The sequence below is a fragment of the Nelusetta ayraudi genome, unplaced genomic scaffold, assembly GCF_046127955.1.
Source record: "Nelusetta ayraudi isolate G7.1 ecotype Tasmania unplaced genomic scaffold, CSIRO-AGI_Nayr_v1 ptg000084l, whole genome shotgun sequence".
Lineage (NCBI taxonomy): Eukaryota > Metazoa > Chordata > Actinopteri > Tetraodontiformes > Monacanthidae > Nelusetta > Nelusetta ayraudi.
The window spans coordinates 4,795,310-4,819,105 of NW_027466134.1; the positions used below are offsets into that span (position 1 = coordinate 4,795,310).

The 23,796-nt window shown below is 42.2% G+C and overlaps 1 protein-coding gene and 1 long non-coding RNA gene across 6 annotated transcripts; both read right to left on the reverse strand.

Moving 5' to 3' along the window:
* Nucleotides 1-50: 50 nt before the first annotated feature.
* On the reverse strand, nucleotides 51-2,168 carry LOC142900788 (uncharacterized). The gene is made up of 2 exons (XR_012928933.1): nucleotides 1,617-2,168; nucleotides 51-1,414 (listed from the first exon to the last, which is right to left on the reverse strand). It is a non-coding gene; the product is annotated as an uncharacterized LOC142900788 (long non-coding RNA).
* A 1,238-nt stretch (nucleotides 2,169-3,406) lies between these two features.
* On the reverse strand, nucleotides 3,407-22,480 carry eps15l1a (epidermal growth factor receptor pathway substrate 15-like 1a). 5 transcript variants are annotated; one of them, XM_076045094.1, is made up of 26 exons: nucleotides 22,355-22,480; nucleotides 21,440-21,481; nucleotides 21,065-21,154; nucleotides 20,088-20,135; nucleotides 19,812-19,907; nucleotides 18,099-18,167; nucleotides 17,165-17,290; nucleotides 16,950-17,009; nucleotides 16,190-16,432; nucleotides 14,578-14,732; nucleotides 14,018-14,174; nucleotides 13,154-13,216; nucleotides 12,265-12,350; nucleotides 11,895-11,967; nucleotides 11,622-11,783; nucleotides 10,700-10,897; nucleotides 10,374-10,553; nucleotides 10,115-10,220; nucleotides 9,519-9,569; nucleotides 8,451-8,590; nucleotides 8,243-8,306; nucleotides 7,247-7,392; nucleotides 6,583-6,676; nucleotides 6,186-6,347; nucleotides 5,085-5,101; nucleotides 3,407-3,577 (listed from the first exon to the last, which is right to left on the reverse strand). In XM_076045094.1, exons 1-26 carry the CDS (start codon nucleotides 22,379-22,381, stop codon nucleotides 3,431-3,433), a joined length of 2,802 nt encoding a protein of 933 aa, XP_075901209.1. In that variant the 5' UTR covers nucleotides 22,382-22,480; the 3' UTR covers nucleotides 3,407-3,430. The 5 variants fall into 5 exon arrangements, with proteins under 5 accessions (XP_075901209.1, XP_075901208.1, XP_075901211.1 ...); XM_076045093.1 differs by having other exon boundaries at nucleotides 10,115-10,223; XM_076045096.1 differs by lacking the exon at nucleotides 9,519-9,569.
* Nucleotides 22,481-23,796: the final 1,316 nt, after the last annotated feature.

Here is a 23,796-nt window from a genome sequence, read left to right on the forward strand (position 1 = left end):
TTTCCTTCCTCCGCTCATTAACCAAACGATTTCCTCCAAGTTTACTATTCATTATTATTCTTTGTGTTCACTTTACATTAGGCAAATATGACAAACACAATGCTTTACAGTCTGTACACACATTGCACCTTATTAACAATATTTCAGGGTTTTGTTAAGGTGGGGGTGGGGGTGGGGGCAGATTGAGACATAAAAACACCCTGAAGAGACGTCGCCTCTCAATCACAACCAACCAGTTCAAACCCTTTACAAACTTTACACCCAACACTGTTACCTGAAGTCGGAATGAAACAATATACATCAACAAACTAAAACACAAATGTATTCATAAAAAACAAAAAAAGATGTTGAGTGCGTATTCACAGTCTGCTGTTTGAGGAAAAGGAAAATAAGTGAACGTCTTTGTGTGCCTTCCTTCGCCAAAGAGGTGTTTAGAAGAACCGAGGAATCAAGGCAGGAAAAATCAAAACACGCCAGAAAACTTTGACAGGACCCTTGGCTTCCAAAGTCGTGTCAACGCTCAACTGGTTTTCCAAAATAAAATCCTCATCCTGAGTCACGTCCGCTTACGATAACCAGATGGTTGAACGATAGCAAATAAAGGGTCGCGTCACATTGGGTGTGAGATAAACTGTGGACGACACCTCAACGAAGACGCTTCAGTCAACGGCTGAACGAGAAGAACATCTTCCAACCAAGAGCTTCTGAGGACCAACAGAGAAGAACCATTGTCCTTCAGGGTGTTTTTGTTCAAAGGGAAAATCTCACGAGTCGTGAAAGACTCACAAGAATAATCATAGTAGTCTAAAAATTGTTAAAGACGAGTGACAACCCCCGGGATTAAAACACAATACAGACTCTTCTTTGACTCTTTTTTCCAAATGTTCTTGAACATTTTTAACAGAACATATTTACCATAAAGAAAAAAAAGACGGGTGATTTCATATAAGTATAAACTTTTCAGCATTATCAATGTTTTTGTTACTTAACTTGTAAGCATGTATTTATTGTGTATTTCTACTTTATAAACAATGGATAAGGGGTTAGCCTTGGTCATCATTTGTAAAGGGAGAATACACAATCAATCAACGGTGGAAGGTAGACACAATGACAAATAAAAAGAAAATCAAGTCCTCTCAATAGAAAGTGTTGCCAAAAGATGCTTAACGATCTGTATATTAGCAGTGTTGCTACTGCCTAATCTAAACATCTCAATATACACAATGGTTACTGTGGATGACGGCAACCCTCCAACTCAAAGGGGTTTGCACATAAAAACCAAATCGCACACATGCTGGACGAGTGAATTCCAATGAATTCCAGACTGATTTCACTTCAGTAAAATCAGGCCGTCAGCGCTCCAGGTTTTTCCCGTGACAAATTCTGTCATCAAGTCTGTCTGTCTGTCTGTTGTCTGTCTGTCTGTCTGCCTGCCGTCGGTCTGTCTGTCTGTCTGTCGTCTGTCTGTTGTCTGCCTGCCTGCTGTTTGTCTGTCTGTCTGCCTGCCGTCTGTCTGTCTGCTGTCTGTCTGTCTGTCTGCCTGCCTGACTATCTGTCTGTTGTCTGTCTGCTGTCTGTCTGTCTGTCTGCTGTCTGTCTGTCTGTCTGTGGGACACAAGGAGAGGATTCTTCTTACAATATATTAATAGGGGAAGATGCTCTCTGTTACATCAGTAGTCTACATGGAGTATAATGAGCACAGCACATACAGACTGAACTAATATATACAAGGACTGCCCACTTCATTGGATAGGCAGGTTCCACTGCACACTAGCACACATTTCTCATCATCCAATCACATTGCAGAAACTCAAAGCGAGCTTAGAAACTCATTTTAAAAAAAGAAAGAAACTTTAAGCATGAAGATATGGTGAAGAAACGCCCAGGAAGGTGATTGAAGCGGCTTTGAATGTCGTGCGATTGTTGACGTCAGATGGTCTGAGTACTTTACAACTTCAACTACCGAACTACCGAAAAATTCCCACACTCAACCTTTACTTTGTAGGGGGTTCCAAAGACGATCTGAGGAAGAGGGAAAAAATATCCTGAACAGAGCGGAAGGATTTGAGGTAACTCAGACCAGTGCAGTGAGACCATGTGTTGCTGGTCTCACCAGAAATAGACGACTGGAGTGATGGTTCTGGTCCAGTGGGTCAGTGTGTGGTGTTAAATCTCCGCCATTAAGGGAATGAAGGCCACGTTGAGGCTCAATCAAATGTCCACCAACCCCCTACTGGCAGAACTCACTGAGATAAGTGACAGGTGTACAGCTGTACAGGGGTACAATTATGAAATAAAGTGCAATACAAATGTACAAGGACAATACACCACCAATATGTATTGAAGTGATTCATATTTTCCCTCATCTAAAAATAATTACAACAAAAAAAAAAAGAAATTCTAAGCTGCCAAATTAAAGTGAATAAAAAAACGTAATGAATGAAATACTGAAAAAGAGGCAAACGGACTCTGGACCTGTGGATGCCGGACCTTCCTCTCTGTGTGCAGTCAGCTGTGTAGTTCACTTCCCTTTCCGAGCACACGCTCAATAACAATATTAATAATAATAAGGGACAATAAATAAATAAAGAGTTGCAAGCTGTGTCAGACTGTCACCTCCTCAGGTGAACACTGCTACTCACCATCCACAGTGACACACAGGCAACCTCACACAGTGCTTACAGTAGTGAAGATGCTGTACGAGTGAAAGGAAGTGGAGGGGGAGCGGGGGGGGGTGAAGTTGCAAAGACATCGGATGAGCTGCGGATTCTCATTCTGCTTCAACCCCGCAAAAGCAAAGTTGGTAAAAAGTGGAACCGAAGAGTGCGGTGCCACCTGGTGTCACCTGGTGTCACCTGGTGTCTCAGCCCAGGTGTTTGTGATCCATGACTGAAAGTCCTTGTTTGCATATTCAGTAGTATTCAGTCGACGGATGACTGATGTTTTTCCAGATCCAGTAGAATTCTTCTGTTGCAGAGGGAAATAAAAACTGAATAGCTGCATCGTCCTCTGCATGCATGTTTCCATGAACAAATACTATGGACAAATATTTGCCTCAATATGACAGTTTGAACTGTTAAGCAGCTAAGAAACAGAGGAGGGGGGAGGGCTTTACTTATGTGCATTGTGTGACTGACATGGGATTTACATGAGAATGGACAATAAAGACTATCTCTCTATCTCTATCTCTCTATCTATCTCTCTATCAATCTATCTATATATCTATTATCTATCTATCTATTATGTATGTATCTATCTATCTATCTATCTCTCTCTCTCTCTATCTATCTATTATCTATCTATCTCTCTATCTCTCTATCCATCTCTCTATCATATCAAAATTCCTGCGTGTCAGCCTTGTGTCTGCGAGAAGGTCCAGCAGCCGTGGTTGGGTTTCGGGGGGGGGGGGGGGGGGGGGGGGGCCTGCCGCTCATCCATTGGACATCTCGGCCTTGCTGAGGGCGATGGCCAGCTCCAGGTCCTCCTGTTCCTGCTGTCTCAGCCTCTTCAGCCGCTCGCGCTCCGCCCGCTCACTCTCTCGCTTCGCCCACTCCAGCTGCTGAGCCTCGTTCCCGAACTACACAGAGGAAGACGAGGAAGTGGGAAGGAGCTAAAGACGATACGTGGTGATGATGATGATGATGTACATTAGTGTCTCTGTGTGAGTTGATTTTTTTTAATGTAGTTAAATATACAGCTACAACCCAGAAAATGAGAATATCCTGAAAAGGTTGCTGTATTTCTGCAGTTCAACTTAAAAGGTGAATGTGACATATTATATAAAGGAATAATATGCAAATCAATATATTTCAAGTTTGTATTTCTTTGGATTATGCTGATCAGGTCTTGCAGCTTAAAAAAAAAAAAAAAAAAAACTCAAATTCTATAATAATTTTCTGAGTTTGTGGCTTTGTGGTTTTAATAAGCTGAAAATCTTAATCAGCAAAGTTACAACAAGGAACTGCTTGAGACGTCAATTTGCGTGGAACGGCTCAATAAAATGTGTTGCTTTCATCTTTTATGTTAAATTGCCAAAATAAAACAACTTTTACTGGATGTTCTCATTTTCCGGGTCGTACCTGTACGTGCATCTATGAGCACATCCGAGCTGCCTGCCTGCTCATCAACACAGTGACTCGCGTCTGCTCAGAAGGAGCCGGAGGTTGCAATCATCTTAAAACCAAGTGCTTATGTTTCTAAATTAAAATTATTTATTTATTTATTTATTTATTTTTTTACCTTAGTTTTGTTTACCTTTATGTTTTCTGTTAACCTCATTCTGTGTGTGTGTGTGAGGATGGAGCAAGACGTCTGTATTTGTTATGTTGTATGTATGTATATATTGTAATGTTGTGTATACATTTTGTGTTTTCCTGGGACCCCCTCGAAAAAACGAGCTGGTGCGTCTCAAATCCGAGGTTCCATAAAAGCACCGACATTCTCAATAACTGCAGCTTCTTATCTTCATTTTGCAGCTTTTCTCCAATATTCCGACCTCGGAATAACAAACAGATTTAACGCAGTGAGGAGTCGGGGGGGTTCAGTGGGAGAAGCTCGACTGCGACTTCCTCATTAAGGACGCCGGGCCTGCACGCCAGACCGGAAAACAAACAGGAGACGACGCGGTCGGCACGAGCTACTTCAAAATAAAAGCTCAGTGGCACGCTGTTAGAAAAATAAAACTGTGAGCAAACAATGTGCTGAGGGTATTGATTAGTCCTGCCAGTTTCACGATGTTATATCATAATTATATAATTATGTATATATGAATATACATGATAAGGATATGACTTAGTTTGAATATGAAAGATTATATTTTAAGAGGTAGGATTAAATAAGTTTGGACTTCTTCCTTCTCCTTTTCGCTCATGTCATCTTAAACGCAGCTTCTATTCTGTTTGATTTTTTTGTGGTTTTTATTCACTGTTTTATTTTTATTTTTTTTCTATTTAGCTGTGTTTTTTTTGTTGTTGTTATAATTTACATGATTGAAATAAAGCATTCAGTTCAAATTCAAGTTCAATTCCATGATGCTTATATTTGCAAAATACTACTTGGTGTCAGTTTGGTGTTCAAGCTCTTACCTTGGCTTTCTCAGGTCCTGTCAAAGCAAGGAAGGAGGATTGCAGAACACAGCAGTTACCAAGCAGGAATTCATCAAGTCAGTTGTGTAGTTGACAGGACAAACAACACCACAGGACCGCAGACGCTGTTACACAACACCTGGAGAGTTCCTGTTCACTTCCATCAAAACTGCAGCTGTTGCTGTTCAATTTGGCCTGCTTTATTTATTATTTCAGTGCCTACTTCAAACCGAAGGCTTGATGTCCAAAGCACATTGAACACTTTGGAACTTTGGACGAGGAATTCAAAAAAAATCGTCAGAACTGTCAGTTAAACTCTTCAGGAGGGAACAAACAGGAAGCAGAGGAACGACAGCAACGGCAGCAGAGTTTTTAAAGTTTTCAGCTTATTAAAACCACAAACCCACAAACTCAGAAAATTATTATAAAATTTTAGTGTAATTTTCCTAATGTTTTAGGTTGCACCTGTACATGCAGACCTTAAAGTGAAATGGATTATTATTACAGGTACTACCCAGAAAATGAGAATATCCTGAAAAGGTTGCAGTATTTCTGCAATTCAACTTAAAAGGTGAATGTGACATATTATATAAAGGAATAATATGCAAATCAATATATTTCAACTTTTTATTTCTTTGGATTTTGCTGATCAGGTCTTGCAGCTTAACAAAAAAACCCTCAAATTTTATAATAATTTTCTGAGCAAAGTTGCAACAAGGAACTGCTTGAGATGTCAATTTGCGTGGAATGGCTCAATAAAATGTGTCGCTTTCATCTTTTATGTTAAATTGCCAAAATAAAACAACTTTTACTGGATATTCTCATTTTCACGGTGGTACCGTATTCTTGGTGATACACTTGTGTCTCAACCAGTGTCTGATGTACCACTAAGAACAATGATTCTCTACATGACTGATGTCTTAAGGAAGTCAGAGGTCATCAGTCTTACTGACAGGGCTTAAATAATTAATGCAGCATCTGGTCAACCCAACACCGAGTGGCAGCGCCAGTATGCGACCAGCTGAGTCCAACAGTGTTGCTACTCTGCCACTCATGTCAACTTTCAGAGCAAAGCAAGAAAAGACTCTTTATGGCTTTTACTTGCTGCTGCAGGGGGGGCGAAGGGGTCTTTGCCACTGAAGGGGTCTCCCAGGCCCCGTTTGCACTGGAACACATCCACCGCTTCACCGGCGAACGGCTGGAAGGGGTCGCCAGGTTTGGAAGCATCAGCGGTGCCGCAGGAACTCACAGGTGTGTTCTTACCTGGAAATATACGCGCAGAAAAAAACAGCATGATTGAAGACAATATAGTCTGAAGATGGTTTGATACTGGAAATGATGCTAAAACTATAAACAAGCAGTTCTAAATATATAAAAAATAAATAAATAATTTAGAATGTTTATGATTGCGTTTCATGCAAATATGAACAACTGTCCCCCCTTTTGGCTGTTTCCTTCCTCACTATTGTAAACGTAATGATTATTATTTAAGAATTACCACTAGGGGGCTTGGGTCTGGGAGGAATACTTTTCTTTGGTGGCAGGGCAGGAGTTTCATTCTTCCGGCAGAACGGGTCGTCCATAAAGAGCGGCTGTCAAGACAAGAAGAGACAGGAGAGAACGATTGTTGGGCTGGCAGGACGATCTGAAGGTGAGATTCACTACCAGAATCAGCATCAGACTGCGTGTGTTGTTTCCCGATGCAAACGTTAACAGGGGCAAAAGTGGTGGAGACCTCCATGACCCAAATGGGGGTTTTGCATGCGCCGCTGCTTTTCACCTTCTAGAATGTGGGAGCAAACGTGAGTGCAAGCACAGAAAAGATGAAGAAAATCTCAGCCATGGAATTGTAACCTGGGACTGTAAACTCAAACTGCAGAGCTGCATCGCGCCACCAGCTGGTCATTGCTGTATCTGGACTGACACTGGCGTGAATGTCCTGGCCAGAAGGATTTAAAACCCAATCAACAGCACTCAAAATCACAAACAGAAACTTCAGGATTAAAAAACATCTTCGGCTCCGCTCGACCGACTGAAGTCAAACAGCAGCTGTGTCTGTCTGGGAGTTTAGTCAGCGTGTGGTGGTAATCTAGCGGTGGTGTTAGTGTAGCTATGGGCTGGACCGGATGTGGGGGGGGGGGGTGATGGCGTCACAGTGGCACCTTCTGGTAGTCTGGCACCCAAGAGGCTCTGCCTTCAAAAGGGTCTCTCGATTTTAACATGTGACTGAAGTCTGCAAATCCCGCCGAGTTGTTGCTGCTGCTGCTGAAGGCGCCGCTGCCGAACGGATCCAACGTCCCAAACAGGTCTGAGAGAACAGAGAAAACAGAAATAAAAAAAAACAGGCGTCGTTAAAATCCACCTTGTGTACAGACTTAAACGTTGAAATCTCAGGTTCGTTCAAGAGACGCAAAAAAACCAAAACAAGTAATAGCTAGTAAAAGCAATAGTTGATCATTTTGTTTGACAGATTATTTTTTTTTTGTCAAACAAAAGACAAAAACATCGCTAAGATGTTTTGTTTTGTCCAAACACTTGCACCAGCACGACTGCAGTAAAGCCAGGCGTCATCAGCGTACACGCTGCAGGATTCAGCCAGGTGTCAATGTGATGAGATTTGGAGCGTGTGCAGTGTATTGACCATGTTTTTTTTGTTTTTTTTATCAAAGCTTATGATGCAAGTTGTGTACTTATGGTTTATGTTACATATAGAAAGTAGACTGCAGTGAGGGTAGCCAATAGGAGACATGGTAGGGTAGGAAGACAGACATGCTAGCTTCAGAGCGGCTGTATTTGGTACGGAAGCGTATTGCTGCCACCCTAGAGAAAAAACAGGGATCAGTATTACGTTTTTACGTGATAGTATCACGTAAAAACGTAATTTGGGCCGACTTGCTCAGTTTTAACAGTTTGTTTGCGTAGAAACGATATTGCGACACCAAGTGGACACATTTAGAACAGCACTTTCTTTCACTGAGAAATTGTAGCTGCTGTTCCTACTTTGCAAAATCATCTCGTGGTTCCGGGAAAAAAAAACCATTGTGAGCCTGATCCGGCCCGTGGGCCTTAGGTTTGACACGCCTGCCGTGCAGTGTTCAGGAGAGCGACTCGCAACACATCGTCCAGGCAAACTGTCCACTGTCTTATTAGAATCATACCTGCTCCTTTGCTCTTTGGGTTGCTTGAGGAAAACGGGTCGCTGCTTGACAAGTGGCCGCTTTGCTACAACAGAAAGCACAGCCACAAACACAGTGAGTTTGTGCTCTATTATTTTAATTCAATAAATCCCAAAAATTACACATTTTTCCAAAGGGGGCCATGGAAGGCAACACGTGAAGGAAAAGCAGAGCACTTCAGAAACGATACCTTGGCGTTTGCATCTGCAGCGCTCTTGTTGAAGGGGTCTGCAGTGGCAAAGGGATCCGCCTTGGTCGTCTTCTTAAAGAAATCTTCTGAGGAGGCCTTGAAAGGATCCACCTCCTTGAACGGGTCTCCTCCAAAAGGATCTGGAAGAGTCAGACGGGTCAGCGTTTTCCTCAACTCCACAATTTCTATTGAAACTAGATTCCACTGCGCAGTTTCTTCCTGTGTGTGCCATGAATGGGGCAGTTGGAAATGGACATTGGAGGAAACAAACGGAACAAATGAACCAACAAAATGTTTGATGAATGACAGAATAACAAACTCTGTAATCTGGACAAAAACCAAACAGACACACAACACAGGAAATGATTAGTGTGAAAGACAAGAGCAGGTTTGGGGGGGGGGGGGGTTCTTTGTTGTAACAATGCTGCACTTATGTGTGTGTGTGTGTGTGTGTGTGTGTGTGTGTGTGTGTGTGTGTGTGTTTTTATATGAACGTTCTTCTCGTGAACGGACGTTGGGGAAGAGAATTTGGAAGGTGCTGATGAAAGGCTACACGTGTTTGTATGACCATGTCCAATGCTGTCAATGTCAGCAACCAGCCTAGGCTAGCCAAGCCTTAGCCTAGCCTTAGCCTTAGCCTTAGCCAAGCCTAGCCTAGCCTAGCCTAGCTCTGTCAACAGCACACTTGGCTTCAGCCACCAAATTTGATGGCACTGGTTGAATTAAATCTTGAGTTTTCTTGAATTTTCTTTTCTTCTTGAATTATTCAATGTACGTCGATCTCTTGCTTTGAACAGTCGGGCTTGCTGCAATGCCGAGGTGATTTCTCCATCGCCCCAGCCGCTCAGCAGTAATGAGCAGGCAGCTATTTCATCGGAAAATGTATTCAAAGATTTCGATTTTGGAGGATTTGTCTCAATGCCTCCTGAGACCAATGCAGTGATGAGATGTGCACGTGGGGGCCGGACCAGGAAGTGAAGCGTTCTGAACTCAGAGTGTTGAGAAAAAGCAGAGCACAGTCACCTTCTGAAGAAGTCCTACTAACACTACAGCTGCCTGTGTGCCTACCTGTGGAGGCTGGAGGCTGCTTTGCAAAAGGATCATTTTGGAAAGGATCTCCTGGAGCAGAAGGACCAAGCAGAGAGAAAGAAGAGTCGGACAGTGACAGAAGAAAGTAGGAGGACGACCCAATAGCAAACAACGCTGTCTTGGCATTTTTGGCCAGTGGGGGGCAGTGCAGCTAAAGTCAGGCTCAGACCGTTCACCTCTCGCTCTGTAAGATCTCAGCAGATTCCTCAGTCTGCTGAGATCTTACCCACTAAAACCATTTAACCAAATCTCCACCTGAGCCTCTGGAACCTGGGTCCAAACCTACTGGGTGCTCAACAGACAGCAAACCAGGTAAAGAGTTGAAGGAGGGCAGTGAACCTCCAGTCCACTGTGAGGAATAAGAAAAGAAAATGCTAGCAGATAAATCAAGGCCAAAGCTACGGAAGCGTATTGCATTTACTTGGCAAATAAAAACAATCTCTGTTTTTCAGCGTAATTATTTCTGTTTTTTTTTATTTGCCAAGTGAATGCAATACGCTTCCGTACAAACCAAACCAAGGGAAACCACTCAATAAATACTCCCTGAGACACTGAAAACAGACACAGCCAATAACCTTTAAACGGGTCGGTTTTGAAGGGGTCTTCAGAGTGGAACGGGTCGCTGGGATGCTCCAGCAGTTGGCTATTAAACACAGAGGGCTTCACTCTGAAAGGATCTTCCTGCTGAGGGGAAACAAAGCATCCAGGCAATGAATTCCCACCAACAACCACTGATTCCCAGTTGATTCCAGATATCAGTTTACATTCCGTTACAATCAGTCCCACTCTGGTCAGTGTGCTCTGTGTTGAAGAGACCCAGGAAGAGACACAAACCTGTGCTCCCCTCGCCAGGGAGTGGAAGACTCCGTTCTCTCTGTCGCTGAAACCCTCGCTCATGTCCGCCAGGTTGGTCATGCTGCCACTGTGCGCTCCATTCAAGCTGTTGTTGTACTTTTCAATACTTTTAGACGCTTCCTGCTGATTGTCTTGAATCTGGCACAACCGGCTTCGAGTCTGTAGGACACACACGCAATGCAATGCATCCCCAATTGAACAGAGCTAAAAAGTAGTTTAACTTCCTGCTATCCAGCGGTTACTTTTCATTGGTTTGATGGTTGAAGGTCAGGATCTTCCAGAGAAGGACACACTTGGCTTCCTACCTGGTTGATCTCATCCTGCGTGGCCTTCAAGGACTTAATAATAGTCTCCAGTTGGATCTTGCCAGCAGCCAGGCTCTGCTCCAGCTGGTTCTCCTCCTGCTGCAGTCGACCCAGGTCAGCCTTGACCCGGCTGAGCTCTTCCTCCTGATACTGCAGGTCCGACTCCTGGGAATGGATCTGATTTTGGAGCGTCGAGATCTGGAAGCAAAGTAAAAGCATATGTAATGGATCTCAAATGAATGTGCGTGATTTTATTTTATTTTATTTTATTTTATTTTATTAAATTTATTTATTTATTTCGAACATGTGAGAAAGGAAAGAGAATTAAACAGGATACAAAACCAAAACACACAAAAGAAAATGAAAAATGAAAAATAAAAAATATAAGTATATATATATATATATATATATATATATATATATACATATATATATATATATGTATATATAAATAAAACAGCAAGGTAAGAATAAGTAAGCAGACACCAGTGAAAAATACAAGAGAATAATATTGTTCATGTCAAGTAAAAACCTATATATTCCAACCCCTAGACACAAATAAAAATACAAACTTATGAACTAAATTAAGTTTATAAAACAGAAAATAGATAACAGAAAACAACAGAAAACAACAGAAAACAACTCTAGCAGGTCTCAATACTTACAAATACATATACTTGTATAGTAATAATGATAATAATAATAATAACAATAATAGCAGTAATAATAATGATGATAATAATAATAATAATTATAATAATAATAATGGTAGTTAATCAGTTTACAATATTATTGTATCTACAGTATATTTTTATATTTGATCTTAAACGATGGAATTATTATAGAGATTTCTCTTATGAAAATACAGGGTTTGCATTCAGTAGCAGTTCTCAATCATCAACATCGACAGAAACGTCCTCACCATATGAGACTCCTCTTGACATTTAATTTGTATTTCATTGAGAACGTCCTCCAGTTTGTGCTTCTGCTGGTCCATCTCCTCCAGCCGGTCCTGGGCATCCTGTTTCTGAGCCTCCAGTTCCTGCAGGTTGGCCGTCTCTCTGTCCAGATCGTTCTGCATCTCCTATCAGAAAGAGGACAGGTTGGCAGAACGGACACGAAGGGTGTGCGTGACAGATTGTTGTGTGGGAGAAGCTCCACTGCTTCAGTGTGGCATTGATGGAGCAGCACGCACCTGCACTTCTGCATTCTTATGCCTGACGGCCTCCTCCGTCTCTCCTATGTCCTGTTCAAGAGTGTACTTCTCCCTGAGACACACACACACACACACAGACACACACACACACACACACACACACACACACACACACACACACACACACACACACACAGGCATGCATACAATAATATGTTTATGTTTTATGACACTGATAATTCCAGAATTCTAATCAAACTTTCTTTTGATTCCAGTCCTCCCCACTTGAGAGCTGAACACAACTACCGTAGTTGGCTGATCAGTAAATATGACACACAATGAAATGATATCAAAAACAACACAAAGCTGAAAGCTGAACACACACAGACTAAAGTAAAGCGGCGTTCACCTCTGCAGCTGCGCTATTTCCTGGCTAATGTCGTCCAACTCCTTCAAGCCGGTGAACTCCCCTGAACCCACCGAGCTGGCGCTGTCCTGTGAACAGAACCGGGCGCAGAGAGGATGGAAAGATTAGAGGTTGTCGAAGTGGACCTGCCTCGCTGCGCTGAGTCCACCGCAGACCAGGGCCGGTTTGGTAGGGAGAGGAAAAGAGAGGAGCGGGAAAAAGTGATGAGCTGTGCAGGGTGGGGGTTTGGACCAATCAGGGTGTCAACTACCAGACAAGGAGAGAAGACTCAGAGTTTCACAGATTTACGTGAAATTCTATGAACACATATTGATTTTTAATATTAAAAAAAAAAAAGCATCATGTAAAATTCTTTGACTTATGAACTACGTGGATGAAGGTCTTTGTCTCATTGAGCCCACAGGGAGCTGCTGTATTTTTAATAGCCATCAGCTAGAAGTGACCGTTGAAAGACAGTTGCCAGGGAAAAACAATGCAATAAAGTTTTATTATTATAATATAAAGGTTCAGTGGCGTGGCCAACAATTAAGTTTTCAGTTTTCTGCTGCAACAGCCTGGAACTGAAAACATTAATATTGTATTTTGGTGAACTGCAGGTCAATGTTACCTACCCATAACTTGACGTCTATAACCTGAGAGAAGATGAAGTCAGAAAAGTGTCAAAAATATTGGCCCCAAAAAAAAAAAAAAAATCCAGGATTAGTGAGAGCAGTAGATATTAAACATCGTGATGTAAAGTCCTAACTGCTGTGTTAAATCTTCCAGGAGTCTCGCAATAAATGCAAAGGTGGACAGAAATGTATTCAGAATTTGACAGACAGCGAGGGCGGCGCACACAGAAAAAAACAAAGGAAGTGAAACCCCGACGTACCCGTCTCATCTCTGACAGTGCGGCCATCTCTGATCCCACCGGCGTCATGTATCCTGATAAGCTCTGCAGGAACACGCAGTGAGCAAACACACAAGGAGTCCTTCAACCACACCGTCTTCTTCACAGGGAGTCACTGAGGTCATTGCCGTCTATTGCTCAGAATTTTCTCTTCAGCCTTTGGGCTGGAAGGAATTTACATCCATTTCAACAATGCAAGAACCCATGTTTATGTGTAAGGTAACTTTTTTTTTTTTTTTTTTTTTATTAACTTCAAGTTTCAAAGCTTAACAGTGCACAGAAGTGGCACAAGAGAGCAGGGATACAGGGAAAACTAGAATATCAAGTAAAAGTTGTTTTATTTTGGCAATTTAACATAAAAGATGAAACCAATAAAGTTTTATTGAGCCATTCCACACAAATTCACATCTCAAGCAGTTCCTTGTTGTAACTTTGCTGATTAAGATTTTCAGCTCATTAAAACCACAAAGCCACAAACTCAGAAAATTATTATAAAATTTGAGTTGTTTTTTTCTAATCTGCAAGACCTGATCAGCAAAATCCAAAGAAATAAAAACTTGAAATATATTGATTTGCATATTATTCCTTTATATGTCACTTTCACCTTTTAAGTTGAATTGCAGAAATACTGCAACCTGTTCAGGATATTCTAGTTTTCTGGGTAGCACCTATACTAGAATATACAAATACGCTGATTTGACCTCAAAATGACTCTTTTGACAGACTTTCTAACAGCCGTCATGACAACAACAACAACAACAACAACACAATTTTAAAACGCGTGTCACTTCAGGCAACAATCTCAATGATTCTCCAGCAGCTGTGGGCGGAGCTGCTGGAACCCACCTGTATCGGGGTGCCTCTCTCTGATGGAGGAATCATGTCAGCAGACAGTGTCTGCGGAGGGTCGACGCCCTTGCTGACTTTCTGTTGAATGAGATGCATTGCGAGGGCAAACTGCTCCCTGGTGAGCTTCCCGATCTGCCGTGTGTCCGCCAGAGCCCTGCCAGGAGAGCCAGCACTCGTTAGCAAACCAACCGCAGGTCAGAGAGGAAGAAAAAGCAAGGAAAACATGACCGACGGTCTGAGGAGAAGCTACTTGGTACATAGAAGAGCAATGATTCAAGTCAAAAGCTGTCAGTGCCAACTGTCTAAAGACCTGCGAAGGCCTTGCAAAAGTCTTTGAATAAATCATGAAAAGAGGAAATCAGTGAGGTTTCAATCAACAGCAGCAGAAAACACAAATATCCTTTTCAACCAAAAACCATCTTTCTATTTTTAGCTGAACCCATCTCACCCTTCATCTGCATCCTCTCCTCCTACATTCAGTACTTTCTACAACAAAGAAAGTGCACGCCACACCACACACACAGCAAATGTCACACGATGAAGCAGAGCCCTCCTACCATATATGGGCAAGGAGGTTCTGAGAAAGGCCAGACTGCATGAAGATGTCCTTAACCTCGTGTCCGCTCACTAAACCGTCCATGTCAGCGTCGGTCTTCAGAAAGATGTCGTCGTACCTGCCCCGCTCTGAAACTGGGACCACCCACGTGGAGTGCTGTGGCAGGAAGAGAAAACAAAAGTGTCGAAGTGATGACAAATTGCCTGTCAGTTTGCATTTGGAACAACATCTGTTTGAAAACATTTTTTTTTAACGCAAATCTTGGGATATTACGGAAGCGTATTGCATTCACTTGGCAAATAAAAAAAAATCTGTTTTTCAGTGTAATTATATTTTTTTCCAGCCCTGTTTTTCGTGCAAACAGTAGACGGGTGACTCTACGGCATGGATGTGCTCTACGGTGGTGACACATGCGACTGTCCCTCACATGCCTCATCTTCTTCTCTCTACTATAGGGTTAGGGTTAGCTAACGCTAACCCTAAAATAAAAATCTGCAATTTGACCGCTAGATGGCGGTACTTTTCAACATATACAATTCAGCGAATCATTATGTCTATGTTGAGGTGGATTTTTTTTCCAAAATTATACAGTAGAAATGGACATGTGAGGTATCATTGTAAAGTCTGGGAGCACTACTTTTTTCTCTTTTTTTTTTTTTGACCTTTCGGGGGGACTCCAAAGTTGACAACTTTACTGTTGACATCACGGTATTTTTCAGTTTTTCAGGTGGATTATTTCGAAAATTAGGGTCAATGGCAAAGTTGTCAAATTTGGAGTCCCCCCAAAATTGATTTCCCGAGAAATACGTCAACTGATTGTGATAGTAGAGCTCACATGCTTTACAATAATACCTCACATGTCCATTTCGACTGTATAAGTTTGGAAATAAGTCACCTGAAAAACTGAAAAATACAGTGATGTCAATGGCAAAGTTGTCAACTTTGGAGTCCCCAAACTAGGGTTAGGGTTTCGGGGTTCCTCAAGTACTAGAAGTCCCAAATTTGGCATGGGCGCTTCTTGGGGGCTCCTGATGAAAAAGCAAGTGGCCCCATGTCTCTAGGACAAAGTTGAAGTTTCACCCCATAGACTTGCATTGAATTAGGGTTAAAGTTGGCACCACATTCGCCGCGGTGCTTCTTAGGATTCGATTCCACCTTAAAAAACAATTCCGCAATTTGACCGCTAAATGGCTGTGCTTATTCCAAAACTTTTCAACATATAAAATTCAGCGAATCATCATGTCTATTGCCATTGACATCACGGTAGTCCCCGCAAAAAAGGCCAAAAATGATTTCCCGTGAAATATGTCAACTGATTGTGTGATAGTAGAGCTCCCATGCAATGATACCTCACATGTCCATTTCTACTCTATAAGTTTGGAAATAATCCACCTGAAAAACTGAAAAATACCGTGACGTCAATGGCAAAATGGATAAGCACAGCCATCTAGCGGTCAAATTGCAGAATCGTTTTTTAAGGTGGAATCGAAACCTAAGAAGCACCGCGGCGGATGTGGTGCCAAAATGTTTTTTTTTTTATAAATGTTACAGCAATAAATGTGATCCTAACCTTGCATGTATATCAATAATGTAGCTCACACTGTTTGTCTTACCTGCCCAGACTTGAGGGTGTGTTTGGGCGACAGGCTTCCAGTGCTGTTCAGTGAATTCATGCTGCCGTGTGAGGGCGTGGAGTGCAGTGAGTCTCTGGGGGGTGGAGGGCTGGTTGGCAGCACAGGCACTGAACACGACACTGATCCCAGACTCTTTTTCCTTTTTGATGGAGGGACCAGCACAGAGGGGAGGAGTCCAGGGACCGGCTCCTTCTCCAGGGCCCGGTACACCAGGTGCATGGCCTAGGAAAGAAGATTCTGCATTAATAATACACATGTTTACATATATTTCCTCTTTTGCTCACGCTGTTCTTGGAGATAAGGGAACTCACACTGACACACTCACACAGCTACATCGCCGTGCAAGCAGAGGGCGTGATCAGACAAAGATGCAGAGACTCTTTGTTGTCAAAAAAATCTTTTTCCCCAAACGTAGCTGCACTTTTTTCAGGTGAAAGACGCAACACTTATTATTATTTGACTGCCGAAGTGAGAATTTCCACATTCCGTCATCTGTTTTTCCCAATCAGCTTTAAGATACAAGCTGGTACATTTACAAAAACACATGTTCATTTCGAGTTTTAAATTGAGATTTCGCGAATAAAGTCAACATTTCATGAAAAAAGTTGACGGAAAAAAGCAGAAATTCCGTGAATAAAGCTGAAATTTTGTGAATAAAGTTGATGTTAAAAAAAAAGATGAAATTTCTAAAATTTTAAGACAGGATTTAAAGTCACAAAACAGAAAAAATGCAACTAACCACTGCAAACTCGTCTTTGTCCAGCTGTCCATCTTTATCGATGTCACTTAAATCCCACACCTGCAGGTGAAACAAAGTCAATCAATTCCACCTAATAAAACCCGACAGCACTTCACATCACTTGCACAACTATAGATACAGGACAGAGTATTTTTCACCTTACATTGCTCAGCCTAAGGACCTTTATTTGAGACAGAAAGCCATGAGTTTCGTACCTTTCCAAGGACATCGAGAGGAAGGTTGGAGTTGATGAGAACTGGTTTCACTTTGTCTCCCGACAGCAGACCATTGAGCGGAGACAAACTTTCAAATATGCCATCGAATTTACTCTTCTCCTCTGGCTATAAAGGAAAGACACGCGATGCAATAAGAGTCCAATCTACTCATATTCACAGAAGCCTCTACGACTATTTTGTGCCTAACGTGAAGTATTTTATTCCAGCAACGACTTGAATTGAATTGAATGGCTGACACAGCGCCACCCACAGTCTGAGCGCAGCCCTGCTGTCATTTTAATTCCAATTTGATGTCCCTTGATAGAACCAAGCAACGTTTTCATTTTCCAATTTCCAACAACAATTTTTGACTTTTGATTTTGAGTTCCAGCTCACTTTTTGTAAGCTGATTATTGTTTTTTTTTAATGCATACTAATATGCCACGTCAGGGAGTTTGGTTGAAATTTAACTGCAAATGGTGAACCTGGCACATTTACCAACGTGTTCATCGTTCCAGTCCTGCCAGTCTGGATTGCTTTTTATTGCCATCACAGCATTTTCTTGCAAGAAGATGACTCTACTGGAAAAGAACTGGAAAGACACTGTATATGTAGATCTATACCAAGGGGACCAGGCACTGTGCCAATGGCTTTACGAGTATATGGATCATAAAAATGGATCTTTAAAAAAAACACTGACACTTGGAGTTGAGCAGACTGACATCAAGATGATATTGGAATAATTGGAATGTAATAACTAGAATGAGAGCTCTTTGTGGAGATCAAACTATTGAATACATAAGAAACAACAATTAACAGACAGAAAGACAGAGACTGAACTACGTCGAGTTCGGTGCCTCGATGAAAAGAAAAACCCTTCACACTCCTAAGACTGCATTAGACAACTTAACGTTCCAGTGGTGTGGGAACCCACCCTGACAGCCCAGTGTGGATCAGCAGGTGAGGAAGATGCGCAGCTCAGAGAGGGACTGCTGGTGTCCTTCTGCAACAGAGAAAAATTAAACATCAGCAGACTGAAACATAATTAACCCTTTGACGTTTTATTCATTTCAAACTGCCAATGGCACATTAATAAAGCAATTACCACTGATAATATATATATATATTTTTTTTATCAAGTTGCAAGTAGATTTTAGACCAAGGTAAACGTGTATGTTGGTAATTTGGTGCCGGACGATGTCGTCGTGACCTGCACAGTTGAGAGGTTTGAGAAAAGCAAGAAAGGCTGACTTGAGCCGCTGCTTCTGAGGGGCAAGTTGGAGCACTCTGGAGTGGACGACCTCCTCACGGCCTGGATCCTGGACTATCTCACTGATTGTCCGCAGTACGTGAGGGCTCAGAGGTGTCAGTCGGACACTATCATCTGCAGCACGGGGGTCCCTCAGGGTACGGTTCTGGCCCCGTTCCTGTTCACTCTCTACACTGCAGACTTCACCCACAACTCAGCGAAGTGCCATCTGCAAAAGTTCTCTGACGACTCTGCCATTGTTGGCCTCATCACCCATGGGGACGACACGGAGTACAGAGAACTGACCCAGGATTTTGCAGTCTGGTGCCAGAGAAACCACCTCCAGCTCAACGCAGGAAAGACCAAGGAGCTGGTGGTGGATTTCAAAAGACGCAAGCTCCCCCCCCCCACACCGGTAAACATCCAGGGAGTGGACATTGAGATTGTGGAATCTTACAAGTACCTGGGTATCCACTTGAACAATAAACTGGACTGGTCACTCAACTCTACTGCACTCTACAAGAAGGGACAAAGCAGACTCTTTCTGCTCAGGAGACTCAGGTCTTTTGGAGTGGAGGGGGCTCTTCTTAAGTCCTTCTTTGACTCTGTGGTGGCATCAGCCATCTTCTTTGGAGTAGTCTGCTGGGGAAGCAGCATCTCTGCTGCTGACAGGAAGAGACTGAACAAGCTGGTGAAGAAGGACAGCTCTGTCCTGGGCTGCCCGCTGGACCCTGTGGAGGTGGTGGCTGACAGGAGGATGATAGCTAAACTATCTTCTCTGATGGACAACACGTCCCACCCCCTGCAGGGGACCCTAACAACACTGGAAAGCTCGTTCAGTGACAGACTTCTTCACCCGCGGTGCCTCACGGAGAGATACCGCAGGTCCTTTCTTCCGGCAGTGGTCAGACTCTATAATCAACACCAATAACCTCCCCAAACCGGACTAAATGCAATAACCCTCCATCTATTTATAACGTGCAATAATTACTCAGCTGCGCATATTTTTCACTGTTTTTCTCTGTACAGGCTCTTGTTTATTTACTTTTTTACTTTATACTGTTTTGCACTATTTTAGGTTATTAGGTTATTTTTATACGCTCTGTTCACTTTATTCTTGTTTGCCCTATCTTCTGGCTGTTGTAACACCTAAATTTCCCCGTCGTGGGACGAATAAAGGTTTATCTTATCTTATCTTATCTTAAAAGCAAGAAAGGCTGACTTGACCGTGCTGGTGTGACGTCCATTCCAAGTTTTAATGCATTTACAATTGCAAGGATTGGAAATGATCTTAAATTATTTAGGAACAATCGTAGATCAATATTGCACAAAAAGATCAACTGTTTTCGCTGAGAGGGATTGTGAGTTTTTATTATAAATAAATGAGGTCATACTTACAAACTTAGGGGGAGGAACAGTGAGGTTGAGACAAGACAAACTGATTTCTTGACCACCCTGAGCGCAGGCCACCAGCCGCAGAGCAACATAAAACCCCTGAAAGAAAGACAAAGATGTACTTTATTATCCTGACAAAGTCCATATCCTGTAAAGTACCACAATGTGACATATTAATCACCAGCATGACAAGGAAAGAGTCCAGTGCCACATGCGGATTCCACTCCACGACAACCTCAGATGCATCGACACATCAGTAAAGACTGATAAAGTACCAACCTGTTTGTCCAGATATCCTTTGCCATCAGGATCAGCCAAGTCCCAGATCTGAAACACAATGAAAACAGCAAAACTGAACTCAACAATTACACAAAAGAAGAAAAAAAAAAATCTGATATTGGACCAACCCGATGCAATATGGAACAAATCCGATACCGACAGTTTATTTAGCCAATAAATAAACAACATGGCATCGTAACAACACTATGAATGAATGAATGAATGAATGAATGAACGTATTTGTATTGCACAGTCATTCCCTAATACGACTAATACACCACTTAGTTCAGATTGATACTGGATCAGCCAATACATCTAATTTATTGAACTTATTCTATTAGCTTTGCACTGATGGAACACCTTGACTGTGTAAAGTCAGTACGTAATTTTAAAAAAAAAGAAGCATTAGTTTACAGTTGCATAAGATAGCAGCAGCGTTAGATTAATGAGTCTTATTTCAAACAAAAAGACAAATCACTGTCTCGAACAACTTAGCGGCACACGCACACACACGAAGCCCCAGCACTCTAAATTTTACAAAACCTAGTAAATTTATCCTATTTATTAGTTGTTGTTTTTTTTTTCTCTTTTTCTTATTTACGTTTACATTTTATTGGTGATGGTGTTGCTGCTACTGGCACACAAAACACTCTTCTCTCCTCTTTCTGTCTTGTGTTTCTATTGCTGCTGTAAGTTTAATTCTATTCTATTCTCTATCTCTATCAATAAAGATCTTCTTCTTCTTCTTCTTCTTCTTCTTCTTCTAAACATCTTATCAACGGTCAAGACACTCTCAAAACGAGTTCTGCAACAATCTGTATAATCATCATTTTTACCTTGATTGTGTTATTTTTATTAATTTTTTTCTTCAAAATTTGAAATTATTTTTGCGTGCAAAAACCATCACATGACCTTTGCATCAAAACACAGATGCCATACATTTCACGGATGAAGCTGTGTTACTACAACGCACTTACCTTTCCTAGTGTAATGTCAGGAAGGCCGGACCTTTTCAAGAACAAAGCTGCTTCTGTTGGTCCGACTCTCCCTGTGTTTCCGGGATCCACCTGGGATTTCAAAGAAAAGTTCAAATAAATTATCCATCCCATAAATATTACGCAAAATATCATTTTAAATAAAAAAATCATACAGACATGACTCCCCTGTGGACCGTGTCTGCTCTTTATTCCCATTTTTACTTTTGTACTACGACTGTTCTCAGAGTTTATTAGGTAGTTTAAGTGTAGTAGTGTTGTGATTTCTATTTATTATTTACTGTTGCAGTAGTACTCTGGCATATACAAAGTAGTGCCTGTTATATGAGAATAACTAGCGTTAGTTCATCAACTTACCTGCCTGTACAAGTTCTCATACACGGGGTTCCCACTTGTCATCTGTGACAGAAAGAGAATAATGCGGTACAGAAAGATATTGGGGTGAAAATGAACAAGAAAAATGTCTCGGTGCAATTATATTAACCAGGTATGTGGAACAACACAAACAAATTGCATAAATTCAAGCACAGGCGTTGTGACTAAGCGCCTAAATCCCATTTCTAACGACCGAAGACAGCAAACTACGAGTACCAGCCAACAGCATCCCAGAGACTGACAGACTGCTTTCTGCACAAACCTCGTAGAAAACAAATCTCACAGGGACAACACACCCGTCATTCATATCGATTTGTACATCTAAATAACCATGAATGCGTATTGCCATTCAAAGGTTCTCGGCTTTTTCAAGAAATTCACGACACGGCAGAGCGTGTCTTGCCCATCCTAATACTTAACTACTCAGCACTGGGGCTAGGTTAGCGAAGGCTTGTCTGCTGAGTACATCTCCAATACAAACGCTATTGGTTGGATATTCTTTGGTTTACGGTGCACATGCGTGGCTGGCCCCCCCTCACGTTTGGTATAAGAGTCATGACGCTCATTAATACCCATTATATGTTTTTGTCTGTAACGTTAATAGCACTTTAAACGACGTGTAAATAGCTCCATCGCTACGGCTAGCCGTCAGCGGCTAAGCCTGACTAGCCCGCAACATAACGGTAAGGCGAGCAGCCAATAGGCCTTCTCCGACAACCATTAGATGCTCTTCTCGTTATTATTATTTTTTTTCTCTCAGCCTGACACACCGCCAGTTTATCTGCCATTGAAGCGACACAGCAACGCGGATTTACAGGGGAGGGGGGCGGGGAAGTGTGGTTTTCCACGGTCTACGCCGAAGGTAACGTGTCGTGTGGTGAATCGCTCCATCTTTACCTGCGTTAGAGACGCGAGGGCTGCCATCTTTCCTGTTGCTGCGGGAACGCACCCACCCTCCTCCCGCTGTGCACTGCTAGGCACCGCCGCCCGCCTCTGAGGAGAGCCGAGAGATACACAGGGCCAACAACACGCTGTTGGTTGGGTTTTATATGCAGCGTGTGTGTGTGTGTGTGTGTGTGTGTGTGTGTGTGTGTGTGAGAGAGAGAGAGGATGAGAAATACATAAACAAATAAACAATGACAAAAAATGTTTGCCGATTCTCTGTTGCAAAAAAGAGAAACGATTGTTTCATTATTATTATTATTATTATTATTATTATTATTATTATTATTATTATTATTATTATTACCCAAAGATCAAGATTGATGGTCACGCATTTTGCCTCCTCTTTTTGTTGATATTTAGTTGAGTTGAGTTTATTTTGTTTATTTTGAACACGTTTAAAAAAGAAGGAAAAAAAGTTATTTAATCAGCCCGAAACCCACCAACAGGACGGTCTTTTCACAGTTATCACATGTCCGAAGTATAAACCTGAGCCCTAACCTGAATCCTTACCATTAAAAAAAATTATCATCTGGGATTTGAACCCACATCTCCTGCAACCACAGTCAGAGGTTTAACCTACTGAGCTAACCACCTTGTCAGCCTGAGGCCTATGGAGGTCATTTGTACATCCGGCCTCCATGTTGGCTCACTGCTTATGATAAACACAAGACTATAAACTGTATCATTATATTATACAGGGACCTTTATGTTATATTGAATATATCATTTGATCTTCTTGATTAGATTGTGACATGATGTTCTATTATTTAGAATTTATGAGGAAATGAGTTGAAAAGTCTTTTGTATTGGTTACTTTCATTCATTCATTCATTTTCCATACCCGCTTAGTCCCGAGCTCAGGGTCACGGGGGTCTACTGGAGCCTATCCCAGCTGTCATAGGGCGAAGGCAGGGGACACCCTGGACAAGTCGCCAGTTCATCGCAGGGCCACATAGAAACAAACAACCATTCACACTCAAATGCACACCTACGGACAATTTAGAGTCTTCAATTGACCTCACATGCATGTTTTTGGACTCTGGGAGGAACCGGAGAACCCGGAGAGAACCCACGCAGACACAGGGAGAACATGCAAACTCCACACAGAAAGGTCCCAGGCCCGGGTATTGGTTACTTATTGTCCTTTGTTGTGTGTCTGTGTAGTTACTCAATGTTTGTCAGCGTGTCTGTGTGTGTGTTGGGTGACGCACTGAGGCCCCTAAAGTTCTTTGCTTGTCAGCGCTGAAGATGGTCTTGTGGGGAGCAACGCTGACTCCCAACACGGAGGTGACAGGATCAAAACCAAGTGTGCACCAGAGGTACAAGGGGTGTGTGTGTGTGTGTGTGTGTGTGTGTGTGTGAAACAACCAAAACTTGCGTTGCGTTCCGAGCAT